General features: G+C 49.4%; 1 protein-coding gene across 3 annotated transcripts in view; it reads left to right on the top strand.

The window, feature by feature from the left end:
• Positions 1-12,500, top strand: part of acaca (acetyl-CoA carboxylase alpha) — a 59,718-nt gene that overhangs the window by 38,559 nt on the left and 8,659 nt on the right. For all 3 annotated transcript variants that reach the window (XM_062537115.1, XM_062537117.1, XM_062537116.1), the window contains 9 exons: positions 701-856; positions 1,683-1,829; positions 2,238-2,507; positions 3,113-3,210; positions 3,906-4,026; positions 4,798-4,908; positions 10,255-10,398; positions 10,705-10,825; positions 11,986-12,082. In XM_062537115.1, coding sequence (XP_062393099.1) covers positions 701-856; positions 1,683-1,829; positions 2,238-2,507; positions 3,113-3,210; positions 3,906-4,026; positions 4,798-4,908; positions 10,255-10,398; positions 10,705-10,825; positions 11,986-12,082 — 1,265 coding nt within the window. The remainder of the gene's footprint in view (positions 1-700; positions 857-1,682; positions 1,830-2,237; positions 2,508-3,112; positions 3,211-3,905; positions 4,027-4,797; positions 4,909-10,254; positions 10,399-10,704; positions 10,826-11,985; positions 12,083-12,500) is intronic.

Here is a 12,500-nt window from a genome sequence, read left to right on the forward strand (position 1 = left end):
ACATTAAAGTCTTAAGTCTAATTGTGCTTCCCCTTGCGTAAAATCCAACCTTCTTAGAATGTCCATTTGCGAGGGATTATTGTCCTGATGCAGTGGTGGGGATGGGCTGGGGGGGTCTGTGGTGAACTCTTACAGGCTTCAGCTTTGGCCACATCATCACAACTCACTAATTGTCATTTTTTTGTTCCCTCTTGATAGAGGGGGTTGGTAATTTTCCTTCCTTATTCACATTGCCGTAGTAAAAATCTCCTTGCCATGTTCAAGTTCCTTTGTGAAGCATTGTTTGCGGTGAGAGCAGAACAATAGTGAAGTGCATTTACTGCCCTCTGGGCCACATACAGCTTCTGTTCCAAGCTTAGATCTCCCTTTTCCTTGTGTTTTCCATATAATAGGGGGGAGGGGGGATTTCTTTTGAAATGTTTCTTTTTTCTAGATCATTGAGGTTCTGAAAACGTGAAAAAAACGAGTTGGTTTCAGTGAGTTACAATATATTTAGTCTGATTTCTGATTTATGGAAAAAAATGCATATCTGCACTGTTGCTGATGGAGTATACTTGATAGAGAGGAATTCAAAACTACCCAGAATAACATGGAGACTGAATACAGTCCACTCCCAAAAAAGTAACATTAAAAAAATGAAAGCCCTCATAGGAAAATTTCAGAAGCCCTCTTTAAAGTGTGTCCACCCCCCCATGTGTAGATCATGTTCCAGGCGTACGGGGACAAGCAGGGCCCGCTGCACGGCATGCTCATCAACACGCCCTACGTCACCAAAGACCTGCTGCAGTCCAAGCGCTTCCAGGCCCAGAGCCTGGGCACCACCTACGTCTACGACTTCCCCGAGATGTTCCGACAGGTACAGTACCACAACACACCACCCCCCCCCCCCCCCCCCCCAAACACACCCCCCCGCTCTAGTCTACACCCCACGTGTGAAGAGCCGCAGGCACTTATAGGCAGAAGGTGTTAAACAGCAGTGTGGTGGTTTTAAGGTGTGATTTTTTTTCTCAGCACCTGTCAGAGACAGTTTGTGTGTGTCTGTCCTTCATATAGTTGAGTACTAGTGTTTCATGCCTTATGAGCGATGAGTATGAGCGACGGCATCTTCATTGTGCTGTTATGATGGCTACCTATTGGAATGCACTTGATTTCTCGCTCCGCTGAGTGTTGGCGATCTGAAAGGAGGAATCTGGATGAGTAAATAGCTGCAGAGTGGGTTTGGTTTACAGCAAGGCGGGGATCACATTAGCCAGCGGCAAGCGTAACGCAACGCTCAGACCATAATAATAATCCAAAACATTCCATCTCGTTTCTGAGTTGCGGTCAACGTTGTCACTAGAGACGGTTTATAATTCGCCTTAGTAACTAGATAATCTTTGTTGTTACGTTCTTAGACTAATCTGATTGGTCAACATACCTGAACATTCTAAAGCTGACACTGACGAGCCGAGCATTGCGCTTGAAAGTTGAGCCCAAGTTCAACGCCCAGTTTGTTCAGCGCTAGCGTTTCGCCAGCGTTACGCCAGCGTCGTCACCGGTCCGCCGCCGAACCGTAGAGAACAACAGGAAAACCCGCCGCTTGCCGCTGGCTAACGTGATCCCCCGCCTGAGAGTAAGAAGCACTCCTGACGCCGCTGCTGCGTTCCTGTGTGTGTGTGTGTTGCGCATGTGTGTTTCATCAGGCTCTGAGGAAGCTGTGGCAGGGCATGGAGACGTACGCGCGGCTGCCCAAGTGCCCCCTGCCCTCCGAGCTGCTCACCTTCACCGAGCTGGTGCTGGACCCGCAGGGACAGCTGGTGCAGATGAACCGCCTGCCCGGAGGAAACGAGGTGAGCTGCACTCAGACGCGCCTGTACTGGGGGGGGGGGGATTTGACCTGCTTGACTCAGGAGAACATGATGACACACACACACACACACACACACAAATGTACATTTAAGGGCAGTACCATAGATGCCCAGCAGGGGTCTCTCTGTGTCTACTTACAGTGTAGTAGAAAACATAGAGATATTGGGCAAATATGGTTTTGTTTTGTTTTTAAACTGGTGCTTGCACGTGTGTGTGTGTGTGTGTGTGTGTGTGTGTGTGTGTGTGTGTGTGTGTGTGTGTGTGTGTGTGTGTGTGTGTGTGTGTGTGTGTGTGTGTGTGTGTGTGTGTGTGTGTGTGTGTGTGTGTGTGTGTGTGTGTGTGTGTGTGTGTGTGTGTGTGTGTGTGTGTGTGTGTGTGTGTGTGTGTAGATTGGCATGGTGGCCTGGCGCATGACCCTGCGCACGCCGGAGTACCCGGCCGGGCGCGAGATCATCGTCATCAGCAACGACATCACGCACAAGATCGGCTCGTTCGGGCCGCAGGAGGACGTGCTCTTCCAGCAGGCGTCGGAGATGGCGCGCGAGGCGGGCATCCCGCGCGTCTACATCGCCGCCAACAGCGGCGCCCGCATCGGCCTGGCCGAGGAGATCCGACACATGTTCCACGTGGCCTGGCAGGACCCCGCCGACCCCTATAAGGTGAGAGGTCAAAGGTCGCCGTGCTGGTGAAGTCCTACGAGCATGACTATGACACGGGAAAAGGTTATTAGGGAGGGAGGGCGGGGGCCTTATTTCTCCTTTGGTGAGCCACAGCCATTACATGTGACTAGCGGCTCGTGCCCTTTGGAGTCCATTGTGTGACGCTGTCTACTTGTAGTGTGATTGCAGGATTAAAAGCTTTGACTGTCACAGTCATAAAGAACCACTGACCTACAGAAATGCTGTGCAAATGCTGTGGGAAAAGAAGTTTAGTGGGATAGGTCCTAGTCAATTGTCTGTGTTGTTTATTTTTCTGGGAGAGGAGTACTCGTAATCTGTTGAATTGCTAATACGCTGCCGTGCCTATCCTCAGAGTGTGTGTGTGTGTGTGTGTGTGTGTGTGTGTGTGTGCGCATGTGTGTGTGTCGCCGTGCATATTATAGCTAAAGCAGTAAAGCAGCTTTGTACATTTGTTTGTCAAACAAGGATATGGAAGCAGCGCTTCAAAACAGAATATGCAACTGAAAGCAATCATAGCTGTTTACCTGCAGTGCCCCCTCCCTCTGGAAGGTAGTGCATTAATGCATTTGTGTGTGTTTTCCCAGGGCTTTAAGTACCTGTACCTGACACCACAGGACTATAAAAAGGTGTCCGCGCTGAACTCTGTGCACTGCGAGCATGTGGAGGATGAAGGTGAATCAAGGTGAGTCAGTGCCTTCCTCTCTCTCTCTCTCTCTCTCTCTCTCTCTCTCTCTCTCTCTCTCTCTCTCTCTCTCTCTCTCTCTCTTTCTTTCTTTCTTTCTTTCTTTCTTTCTTTCTTTCTTTCTTTCTTTCTTTCTTTCTTTCTTTCTTTCTTTCTTTCTTTCTTTCTTTCTTTCTTTCTTTCTTTCTTTCTTTCTTTCTTTCTCTCTGTCTCTCACTCACTCACTCACTCACTCTCTCTCTCTCACTCTCTGTCTCTGTGTGTGTGTCTCTCTCTCACTCTCTGTCTCTGTGTGTGTCTCTCTCTCTCTTCCCCCCCCCCCCCTCTCTCTGTGTCATACTGTATGTGACTGCTGTAAACATCTTTAGTAATGATTGTGACCTTCTAAGTTACGACCTTCTTCACATCTTGGAGTCTCAATCGAGCAGATTGAAAAGCGTGCTCTGTTTGTCTCCTGCTTTATGTGTGGCTGTTGGGGGCTATCATAAGAGACGAACAGTAAGAATCCATTTGTCTATCGTGTTGTTGTGCGGGGTTATCTGGGCCATTATTGTCATCAACATCTTCCTGTTAAAGCAAAAGGAGGAGCAGTAGTGTATAGGCTAGCCATGGCTTCCAGGGGTTGTGTTCAGTAGTAGTAGCATTGGGATGCCTGGAAGGAGGCGGAGTTCTGACACCACAGTCATCACCCGCAGGTACAAAATCACTGACATCATCGGGAAGGAGGAGGGGCTTGGAGTGGAGAACCTACGCGGTTCCGGAATGATCGCTGGCGAATCCTCTCTGGCCTACGAGGAGGTCATCACCATGAACCTGGTATGTGCTACGACACACTGACCTCTCGGGGTGGACCGAGGAGAACAGGATGTTGTCCTGCGAGTCAGAACTGAATACATCTGTTGGATGTTATTCATGTAGCCATACTTACAGCCACGTCAACGCTGTGTAAAAGGACTGAATCATAAGACCTAAAATAAACATGCCAATTTCACAGATTTGCCTCCATGATAAATCTGTGATTTCTGTTTTAGGTTTTAAGAATATCACTTTAGTGTCACACTAAAGGGACTCATTCCCTCAGTTTGCCTTGAGATGGGAGAAATACGGATTTAAATGAAACCCATGAATAGGACTCCCTGCTTTCAATGATATAAAATGATGATTAATTTCCATTTACAGTCCAACATTGAAATCCGTATTTCTCCCATCTCAAGGCAAACTGAGGGAATGATGCATGACCATTCAAAAACATGACTGGTTTTCTAAAGATACAAAGTTTAATGCTAATCGGTGAAGTGTCCCTTTTTAAATGTATGTGGCAAATCTGTTGATGTGGTTAAAGTACTCAACATTTGGAGGAATATAGGAATTTCGTTTTTGTAGTCTTTCATAACTAATATATAAAATGCAGCATAATACCACATTCACAACTAAATCACAAAGAATGCCAACCTGCCTTATTAGCTCTAAATGACTTCTGGGCAGTAACACCAGCCCTTTCCTGTTCGTCTCAGACTTAGTCTTTTGTTCTTACTCTTGTTGCTGTGACTCCTGTGCTGACTGGACCCTGTGCTCTCTGGTGCCCAGGTGACATGTCGGGCCATTGGGATAGGTGCGTACCTGGTGCGGCTGGGCCAGAGAACCATCCAGGTGGAGAACTCCCACATCATCCTCACGGGGGCCGGAGCTCTCAACAAGGTCTGTCTGTCCTGTCGTCCACCCCCTCTATAGACCACTGAAGTTCGCTCACAAAAAGGAACCAAAAGGAACCATCTTTGCCCATATAAGGAGATCCGGGTGTTAATTGAAGCTAACTGCCTATGGCAAGTTGCATTGTAAGTTAGCTCTGGGGTAGCAAAGATCAAAGTGTGCCGTCTGATTACAGCATCCACTCTAAGCAAAACTTGTTTGGGCAAAGATGGTAGTTTTTTTGTAGTGGAACCTCAGAGGTCTATTGGGACCATTTTTCTAAATCCAGCTCTCCAGCACAGCGTCATGCTTTTGTTTAGAGAGTCCATATCCATTTTTAGCCCACGTCAATGTACGTGTTACATATTGCCTTGCCTATATCATCTTTACCCTGTGTTCTATACGTTTAGCCCTTACCCCATAACACTGCCTCAGTGAATTTATGTCTGAGGTTGTTCTGTGTCTGTGTGACTCCTCAGCGTTAATGAGTAATGATGGGCCCATGGCACACACACAGACACACACACACACACACACACACTCACACACACACACACAAACAAGCGTACACACATGCTACCTGCATCCTCTCTCTCTCTCTCTCTGGTATAGGTCTGCCGCACTCCCTCAGACAAACGTGTGTACATAAATTAACTCCAGCCTGATTGACTGACAGGAGGCGTGTTAATTTTATTCCCTATTTTATATAGTCTGTTTTTTTCTTAATTGTGCTGGTAATTTGATTCTGGGGGAGCGGGGGCGAATTGTGACAGGACTCGTGTGTGTGTGTGTTCCTTCACTCCCGGTGCCATCAGCCGTGACCTGGATAGATTGTTTTTTAATTTGTGCGCTTAAAGCGTCTGCATTTTGATATGACTTTCCATTATAGTTCATTTCCATCTAGTTGTTATACTGTAACATATTTGCTGGATTCATTTGTTTTTTACACATTACCTGGCAATGTATAGATCAGTGTGTGTGTGTGTGTGTGTGTGCGTGTGTGCGTGTGTGCGTGTGTGCGTGTGTGCGTGTGTGCGTGTGTGCGTGTGTGCGTGTGTGCGTGTGTGCGTGTGTGCGTGTGTGCGTGTGTGCGCGTGTGCGTGTGTGCGCGTGTGCGCGTGTGTGCGTGTGTGTGCGCTTGTGTGGAAGAGAAGGTGTTTTTATGTGTGTGCTGTTACATTGTGTGTGTGTGTGTGTGTGTGTTTGACGAGGGGTAGGGCGACATGTAATATGCCCATTGTGTGTGGCTCTCTCGGTGTGTTTGCTGGGCTGTGGCACGGAGTCACAGGAGGAGAGTGAGTCAGGCTTATTGCAGATCTCTGTGCCTCCTGCCTCCAACAATACCACACAGCAGGACACGGAACACACACATGCCGATGTGTGTAAATCAGCAGGCGAAGGAAGAGGAATCGTAAAAGATGTTTGTGTTCCTTCTCCGGCTCTCTCTCTTTCTCTCTCACTCTCTCACTCTGTCTCCCCTCCTCCTCCTCCTCCTTCTCGTCCTCCTCCCTCTCTCCCTCTCTGTCTCTCTCCCTTCTCTGTTTCACACTCCAGTAATCTTCCCCAAACACCCTCCCTCTTTCCCTCCCACTCCCCACTTCCCCCCCACCCTTCTCCTCTCTCAGTGTGCCCTACGTTCTCCCTCCATCTCTCCCTCCCTCCCTCCCTCGCTCGCTCCCTCTCTCCGTGGTGGTGGCGGTGGAGTCAGGGCGGTGCTGCTCCAGAGGGAATAATAGAGAGCCAAGCGTGAAGTTGTTATTTGCATAGAAATAGCTTGACGCCTGGGGCGGCGGCTTGGGAGAAGGACACCCATATCATTTGTCTAAAATCAGACTGGGGGAAAAAAAAATGAAAACTTGTGCTGTGCTGCAAGAGAGGCAGTCTCTCTCTCTCTCTCTCTCTCTCTCTCCCTCTCTCTGCACATCATTCTCCTCCCTCTATCGTCATTTCTCTCACTCTCTCTATCTCTTTTTTTTTTCTCTCTCTTTTTTTTTCTCACGTTGGCACATCCTCGCGGTTGCCTGACTGTGAATTAACACGTCTCCCCGGTCAGCCCTAGACAACATATGGCTGCTGCAACATGCTCATTTCAGTTTACAGTGGGGCGGTGCGCGCGTGCGTGTGTGCGGGTTATGATCTTTATTGCGCTACTATTCACGCCGACACGTGAACGCACAGCTGACTCGCTTCCAGTTTGGCGGCCAACTGTTCCTCACTGTCTGTCACCAGTATCAACATCCAGGACCATCAGTTCCATACCATCATGCATGCAGTCCGTGTGTGGTAAAGCGTGGGCCCGTGCGCTTGTTTGTTTACTGTAAGCAGTTTTGTTGATATTCTACGGAGAGGGTGTGAGGGTGGCCATGTTTGGGAATGCTGAGTGTATCGAGTATTTCACCCCATTAGCTTGTTGGCTAATGGCATCCTCAGCTGCAAACAAAACAAATGGCTGTGTTTTTGGCAGTTCAGTCCTTCGCCTCCTCTTGAAGCTGGGGGGAAATGGCTTTTAAAACATCTCAACAATGAACTGGAGGCCAGGAGTAAGTCTGTCTCTCTCTCTCTCTCTCTCTCTCTCTCTCTCTCTCTCTCGGTCTTCTCTCTCTCACAATCTCCTTTCTCTCTCTCTCTCTCCCTAACAGTCCCCCCCCCCCCCTCTCTCTCTCTCTCTCTCTCTCTCTCTCTCTCTCTCTCTCTCTCTTTCTCTCTTTCTCTATCTCTCTCTCCTGGATGTAATCACCCCTTTGTTGCCTGAGAAGGATTGAGGAGCAGGCATAAGATATGGAGTCTGAAGACTACAGAGGGGAGAGGGGGGGGGAGCAGAAGAGAGAGATAGAGAGACGGACGGACGGACGGGGGGGGGGGTAGATTCAAGAAAAGGAACGTGTGAGACGGGGAGAGTGAGAGGAGAATAGCTTACACAGAGAGAAAAAGACAGGGAGAATGAAACGGAGGTGCAGAAAAGAAGGCGGCCAGGGACACTGAAAAAGAGGAGTGACAAGCACTGCACAAGAGTGGATGGAGAGAAAGAGAGAGAAAGCTAGAGAAGGAGACAGAGAGAGGAGAGCGAGAAAGCTAGAGAAGGAGAGATCAAGAGAGAGGAGACCGAGAGAGAAAAAGCTAGAGAAGGAGTGAGAAAGAGAGCAGCAGAGAGAGAGAAAGCTAGAGAAGGAGAGAGAAAGAGAGAGGAGAGAGAGAAAGCTAGAGAAGGAGAGAGAAAGAGAGAGGAGAAGAAGAGATCAAGAGAGAGGAGAGCAGTAGAGAGAGAAAAAGCTAGAGAAGGAGAGAGAAAGAGAGAGGAGAGAGAGAGAGAGAGAAAGCTAGAGAAAGAGAGAGGAGAGCGAGAAAGCTAGAGAAGGAGAGAGCGAGAGAGCGCGAGAGACAGAGAGAGCGGGGGAGGTGGGGGAGTGTGGAAGCGGTGCAGCCGGCCGCCTGTCAAGGTGAGTGCGGAGCGTGGCACAGCCGCGGGCAGCGCCCACAGCTTCAGCAGCGCCGGCGGAGATTTGCTGCTGAGAGACGGGCATGCCTGTAATGGCCACATGGTGCTGGAGTGATGGCCAGCGAGCACACACCACAGGCAGGAGGGGGGATATACACACACACACACACACACACACACACACACACACACACACGGCTCAGACCCCTCACTCCAGTCCAGTCCAGTCCCATAGCCAGCCATTGAGAGAGGTGAATTGGGTAATGGCCACTGCCTGCTTTTGGGAACTGTAGATGAGCCGAGTTGAGCCGAGCTGAACTGAGCCACCTCCTCATTGGGCCGAACACACAGTCCATTGGGCCAGCAGGAATGTATTGTTTTTCCTCCAGGTGCTTGTGAAGCGCCGATAGAAAGGCTCTCCATTCGGCAGAGTCTTTAATTACGCGTTTGAAAGGCCAGAGATGGTTTTGCAGTACGTGTCCTCTGATGGTGAAGTGAGGGAGGGCAAACAAAGCCATACATTTGAATGGGGGGGGGGGTGGCAGGAGGAGATTGAAAGCAAGGATGTTCTAAACGGTTGAAGCATACTAGTATTTATCCAGTCAGCTTTAGTTGTGAGGGAAGTTCTCAAGGTTTAGGTTTGTGTTAAACAATATGTTGGCCCCAACAGGTTGTGAATAGACCAAGTTCAATTAAGCTCTTTTAGTAATATACTTTAAGCTCGAGTGTTTGAAAGGAAGAGGTGGGGTGGGGAGGTGGTGGGGGGGGTGGGCGGTAGTGAAATCTGAAAGTCTGCACAGTGCTGATAACGGTTTGAGCTGCTTGGGCAAGAAAGGAGAGAACATACTTAAAACCCACTTGATATATGACAAAGTACTCGTCAATGTTTCTTTTCTCCACCAGTACTCATTCACTAGACCCTAGCTCTTTCAACGTACACGGGAAACCAGATGGGCAGTTTTTTCCTCAGCCAGCTCGCCATTTCAGTTTTTTGAGTGTTTATTTGTTTGCTTGTACGTGATGGCTATACACTAACAGAATGCTTCAGTCTTCATTTGTGTTTGCGTCAACTCCGACTTTGACCGAATACTCAGACCGACAAAAACTGTTTTTGAGAACATCCTGTGCTTTCCAATACTTAAGATGGCATTACTGCTGCAATCAATCCAGTAACTTCAAAATAGGTGTTTGCATTGGTTATGTATTATCCCTGTGTGCTATATGTACACAATATTCTGCCTATAAGCTTGTGACGTACTGTGTGCGTGTGCGTGTGCGTGTGCGTGTGCGTGTGCGTGTGCGTGTGTGTGTGTGTGTGTGTGTGTGTGTGTGTGTGTGTGTGCATCTGTGTGTGCGTGCGTTTTTGTATGTGTGTGCATGCGTTTTTGTATGTGTGTGTTTGTGTGTGTGTGTGTGTGCATCTGTGTGTGCGTGCGTTTTTTGTGCGTTTTTGCGTGCGTGCGTGTGTGTGTGTGTTTTATGGGAGGCAGCAGCAGAGGAGCTGTATATTGATAACCCTCCAGAGGGCATAAATAACCAGCCTGCAGCCTGCGCTCTCCCCCGGCCACTGACTGACACTCTGAGCTTTAACAACCCATCGACTGTAGTATTGACATGGTGGCCAGCTCTCTTTGTGTGTGTGTGTGTGTGTGTACGTCCACGTGTGTGTGTGTGCGCGCAATGAGATCGACCCACAGCCTGGAGACGTGGAGTGTTGGTGACACTACACTCCATCGTCAGCCATAACACTGAGGGCTAACGTCTGCCGAGCGAGAAATATGAGCACCGCGGGAAAACCTCTACTATTGCTGCAGGCAGCCATAGCCCTGCTGCTAACTCCTACTGTACACCCTTAAACGCAACGCAGCACAACAACAGGAAATGATGTGGCCTAACACTGTCCGCTTCCTGTCTCGTAGGTGCTGGGTCGGGAGGTCTACACGTCCAACAACCAGCTGGGCGGTGTCCAGATTATGCACAACAACGGAGTGACCCACAGCACGGTGTGCGATGACTTTGAGGGCGTCTACACCCTACTGCACTGGCTCTCCTACATGCCCAAGGTAACACGCCAGGCCTGTCACTGCACCGTATGCAGCCCTACACACACACACACACACTCACACACACACACACACACACACAACTTAGGATGTCCAGCGGCATGAACTAGAATATGTCTCTGGAAATGATGTCAATGAGTTTTAGTGTTTGATAATTAAGGGCTAGCTTTGAATCCTTGATGAGTTTAGCTGTGATTTAAAGCAATGGTCAAGTGAAATTGTGATGTTTCATTGCTTTGTAGCGCTTATTGATGGTGTGTGTGTGTGTGTGTGTGTGTGTGTGTGTGTGTGTGTGTGTGTTTACAGTGCACCTCAAGTCCAGTGCCCATTCTCAATGCCAAAGACCCCATTGACCGGCTGGTGGAGTTTGTGCCAACCAAAGCCCCCTACGACCCGCGCTGGATGCTGGCAGGGAGGGCCAATCAGAGTGAGTCTCACCTCCTTTCAGGGGACGTCAGGGTTAGAGGTCTTTTCCCTTCTGCATCTTTCTTTCTTACTTTCTTTCCTCGATCACTCTGTCTTTCTTTCGTTTATTTCCTTCTATCCTCCCTCAGTTTTGTGTTCAGGAACTAGGTCTGTAGTCAGTAGTTAGTGTGTAGTCAGTAGTTATTAGTGGTCAGTAGTAGTGTGTGTGTGTGTGTGTGTGTGTGTGTGTGTGTGTGTGTGTGGTGGGGCAGGCTGGCTGGCTAGCGTGCAGTGCAGTCCCCAGGAGCCGCCCCAGAGATAATGCTGGAACAGACGGCTCAGCTCCAGAAGTGCTGTGGGTGCAATTGAATTGTAACCCCTCTCTCATTGCCTCTCACACTCACTCACTCTCCCTCTGCTCTTCTCCCTCCCTCCCCCTATTCACTACTCGCTCTATCGCTCCACCACCACCACCCCCTCATACCCCCACCCTCCTCTCTCTCTCCCTCCCTCTCTCTCCCTCCATGCCTCCCTCTCCTGCCCTCCCTCCTTCTCTCCCTCCCTCTTCCTCCCTCCCTTTCTCTCTCGCTCTCTCCTCTTTTCTTGCCCTCCCTCCTGTCTTTTTATCTTTCTCTCTGCCGCGCTCCGCTCCTTTTTCTCCCTCCTCATTCATCACCCTGCCGCTGCCTCCATGCAGAGAGAGAGAAAGAGCGAGAGAGAGAGAGAACAAGAGGGGGAGAGGGAGAGATAGAGAAACCCCCATAAAGCCCACACAGCAGCCTCAGCCTCTGCCTCAGCCTCTGCCTCTGCCTCTGCGCCTGGTCTCGGCTGCGTTCAGCTGAGCCGTGTGCCGGGTGACAGGGAACAGGCTGTCTCCAGCCGATAGAGAGAGAGGTGCCAGTTTCGCTCCCACAGATTGTTTATTTCCCCGCGTCTGATGTGTCGCGCTCGCAGGCGACGCGGTATGCAGATGATTTTTATCGCCGCGCGCACACTGCCAGCGCGGGCCAAAAGGCAACTCATTCATTTCTCCTTCTCCTCCTCCCCTCCTCATCCTCCTCTCCACTCCTCCTCCTCTCCACTCCTCATCCTCCTCTCCTGCCACCGAGCTCTTCTGTCTTTCCTCTCTCCTCAGTCTTCTCTAACTCTCTGTGTATGTGTGTGTGTGTGTGTGCGTTGCAGACTCCAAGGGGGCCTGGGTGAGTGGATTCTTTGACCACGGCTCTTTCCTGGAGATCATGCAGCCGTGGGCCCAGAGTGTGGTAGTGGGCAGGGCCAGGTAGGCATCCTCTCACCAGCTGTCATGCCTCTGTCACTGACAATCTTACACACACACACACACACACACACACACACATATGTGACCCTGCAAGGCAAAACCAGTCGCTTTGCGCTCAATGCTATATCGAGAAAATTAAAATTGTGATTTTCTCCTCTTCTGGCATGTTGTGACGGGAGAACCATGCCAACTTTGAATGCGGTTAACTTGGCGATACCTTTTTTTATACCCTCAATATACATATCGTTGGAAAGCTTAGTTTATGGCCTTCCATGTGAGCACAATAACCTTTTCGTACATTTTATCAAAGCGACTGGTTTCGCTTTGCATTGTCACTCATGTGCACATACTTATACTTGTGATGTACATACAGACTATATGCTCACAAACACATTCACACACGATCCCTGAGATATGC

The sequence above is a fragment of the Sardina pilchardus genome, chromosome 5, assembly GCF_963854185.1.
Source record: "Sardina pilchardus chromosome 5, fSarPil1.1, whole genome shotgun sequence".
NCBI lineage: Eukaryota > Metazoa > Chordata > Actinopteri > Clupeiformes > Clupeidae > Sardina > Sardina pilchardus.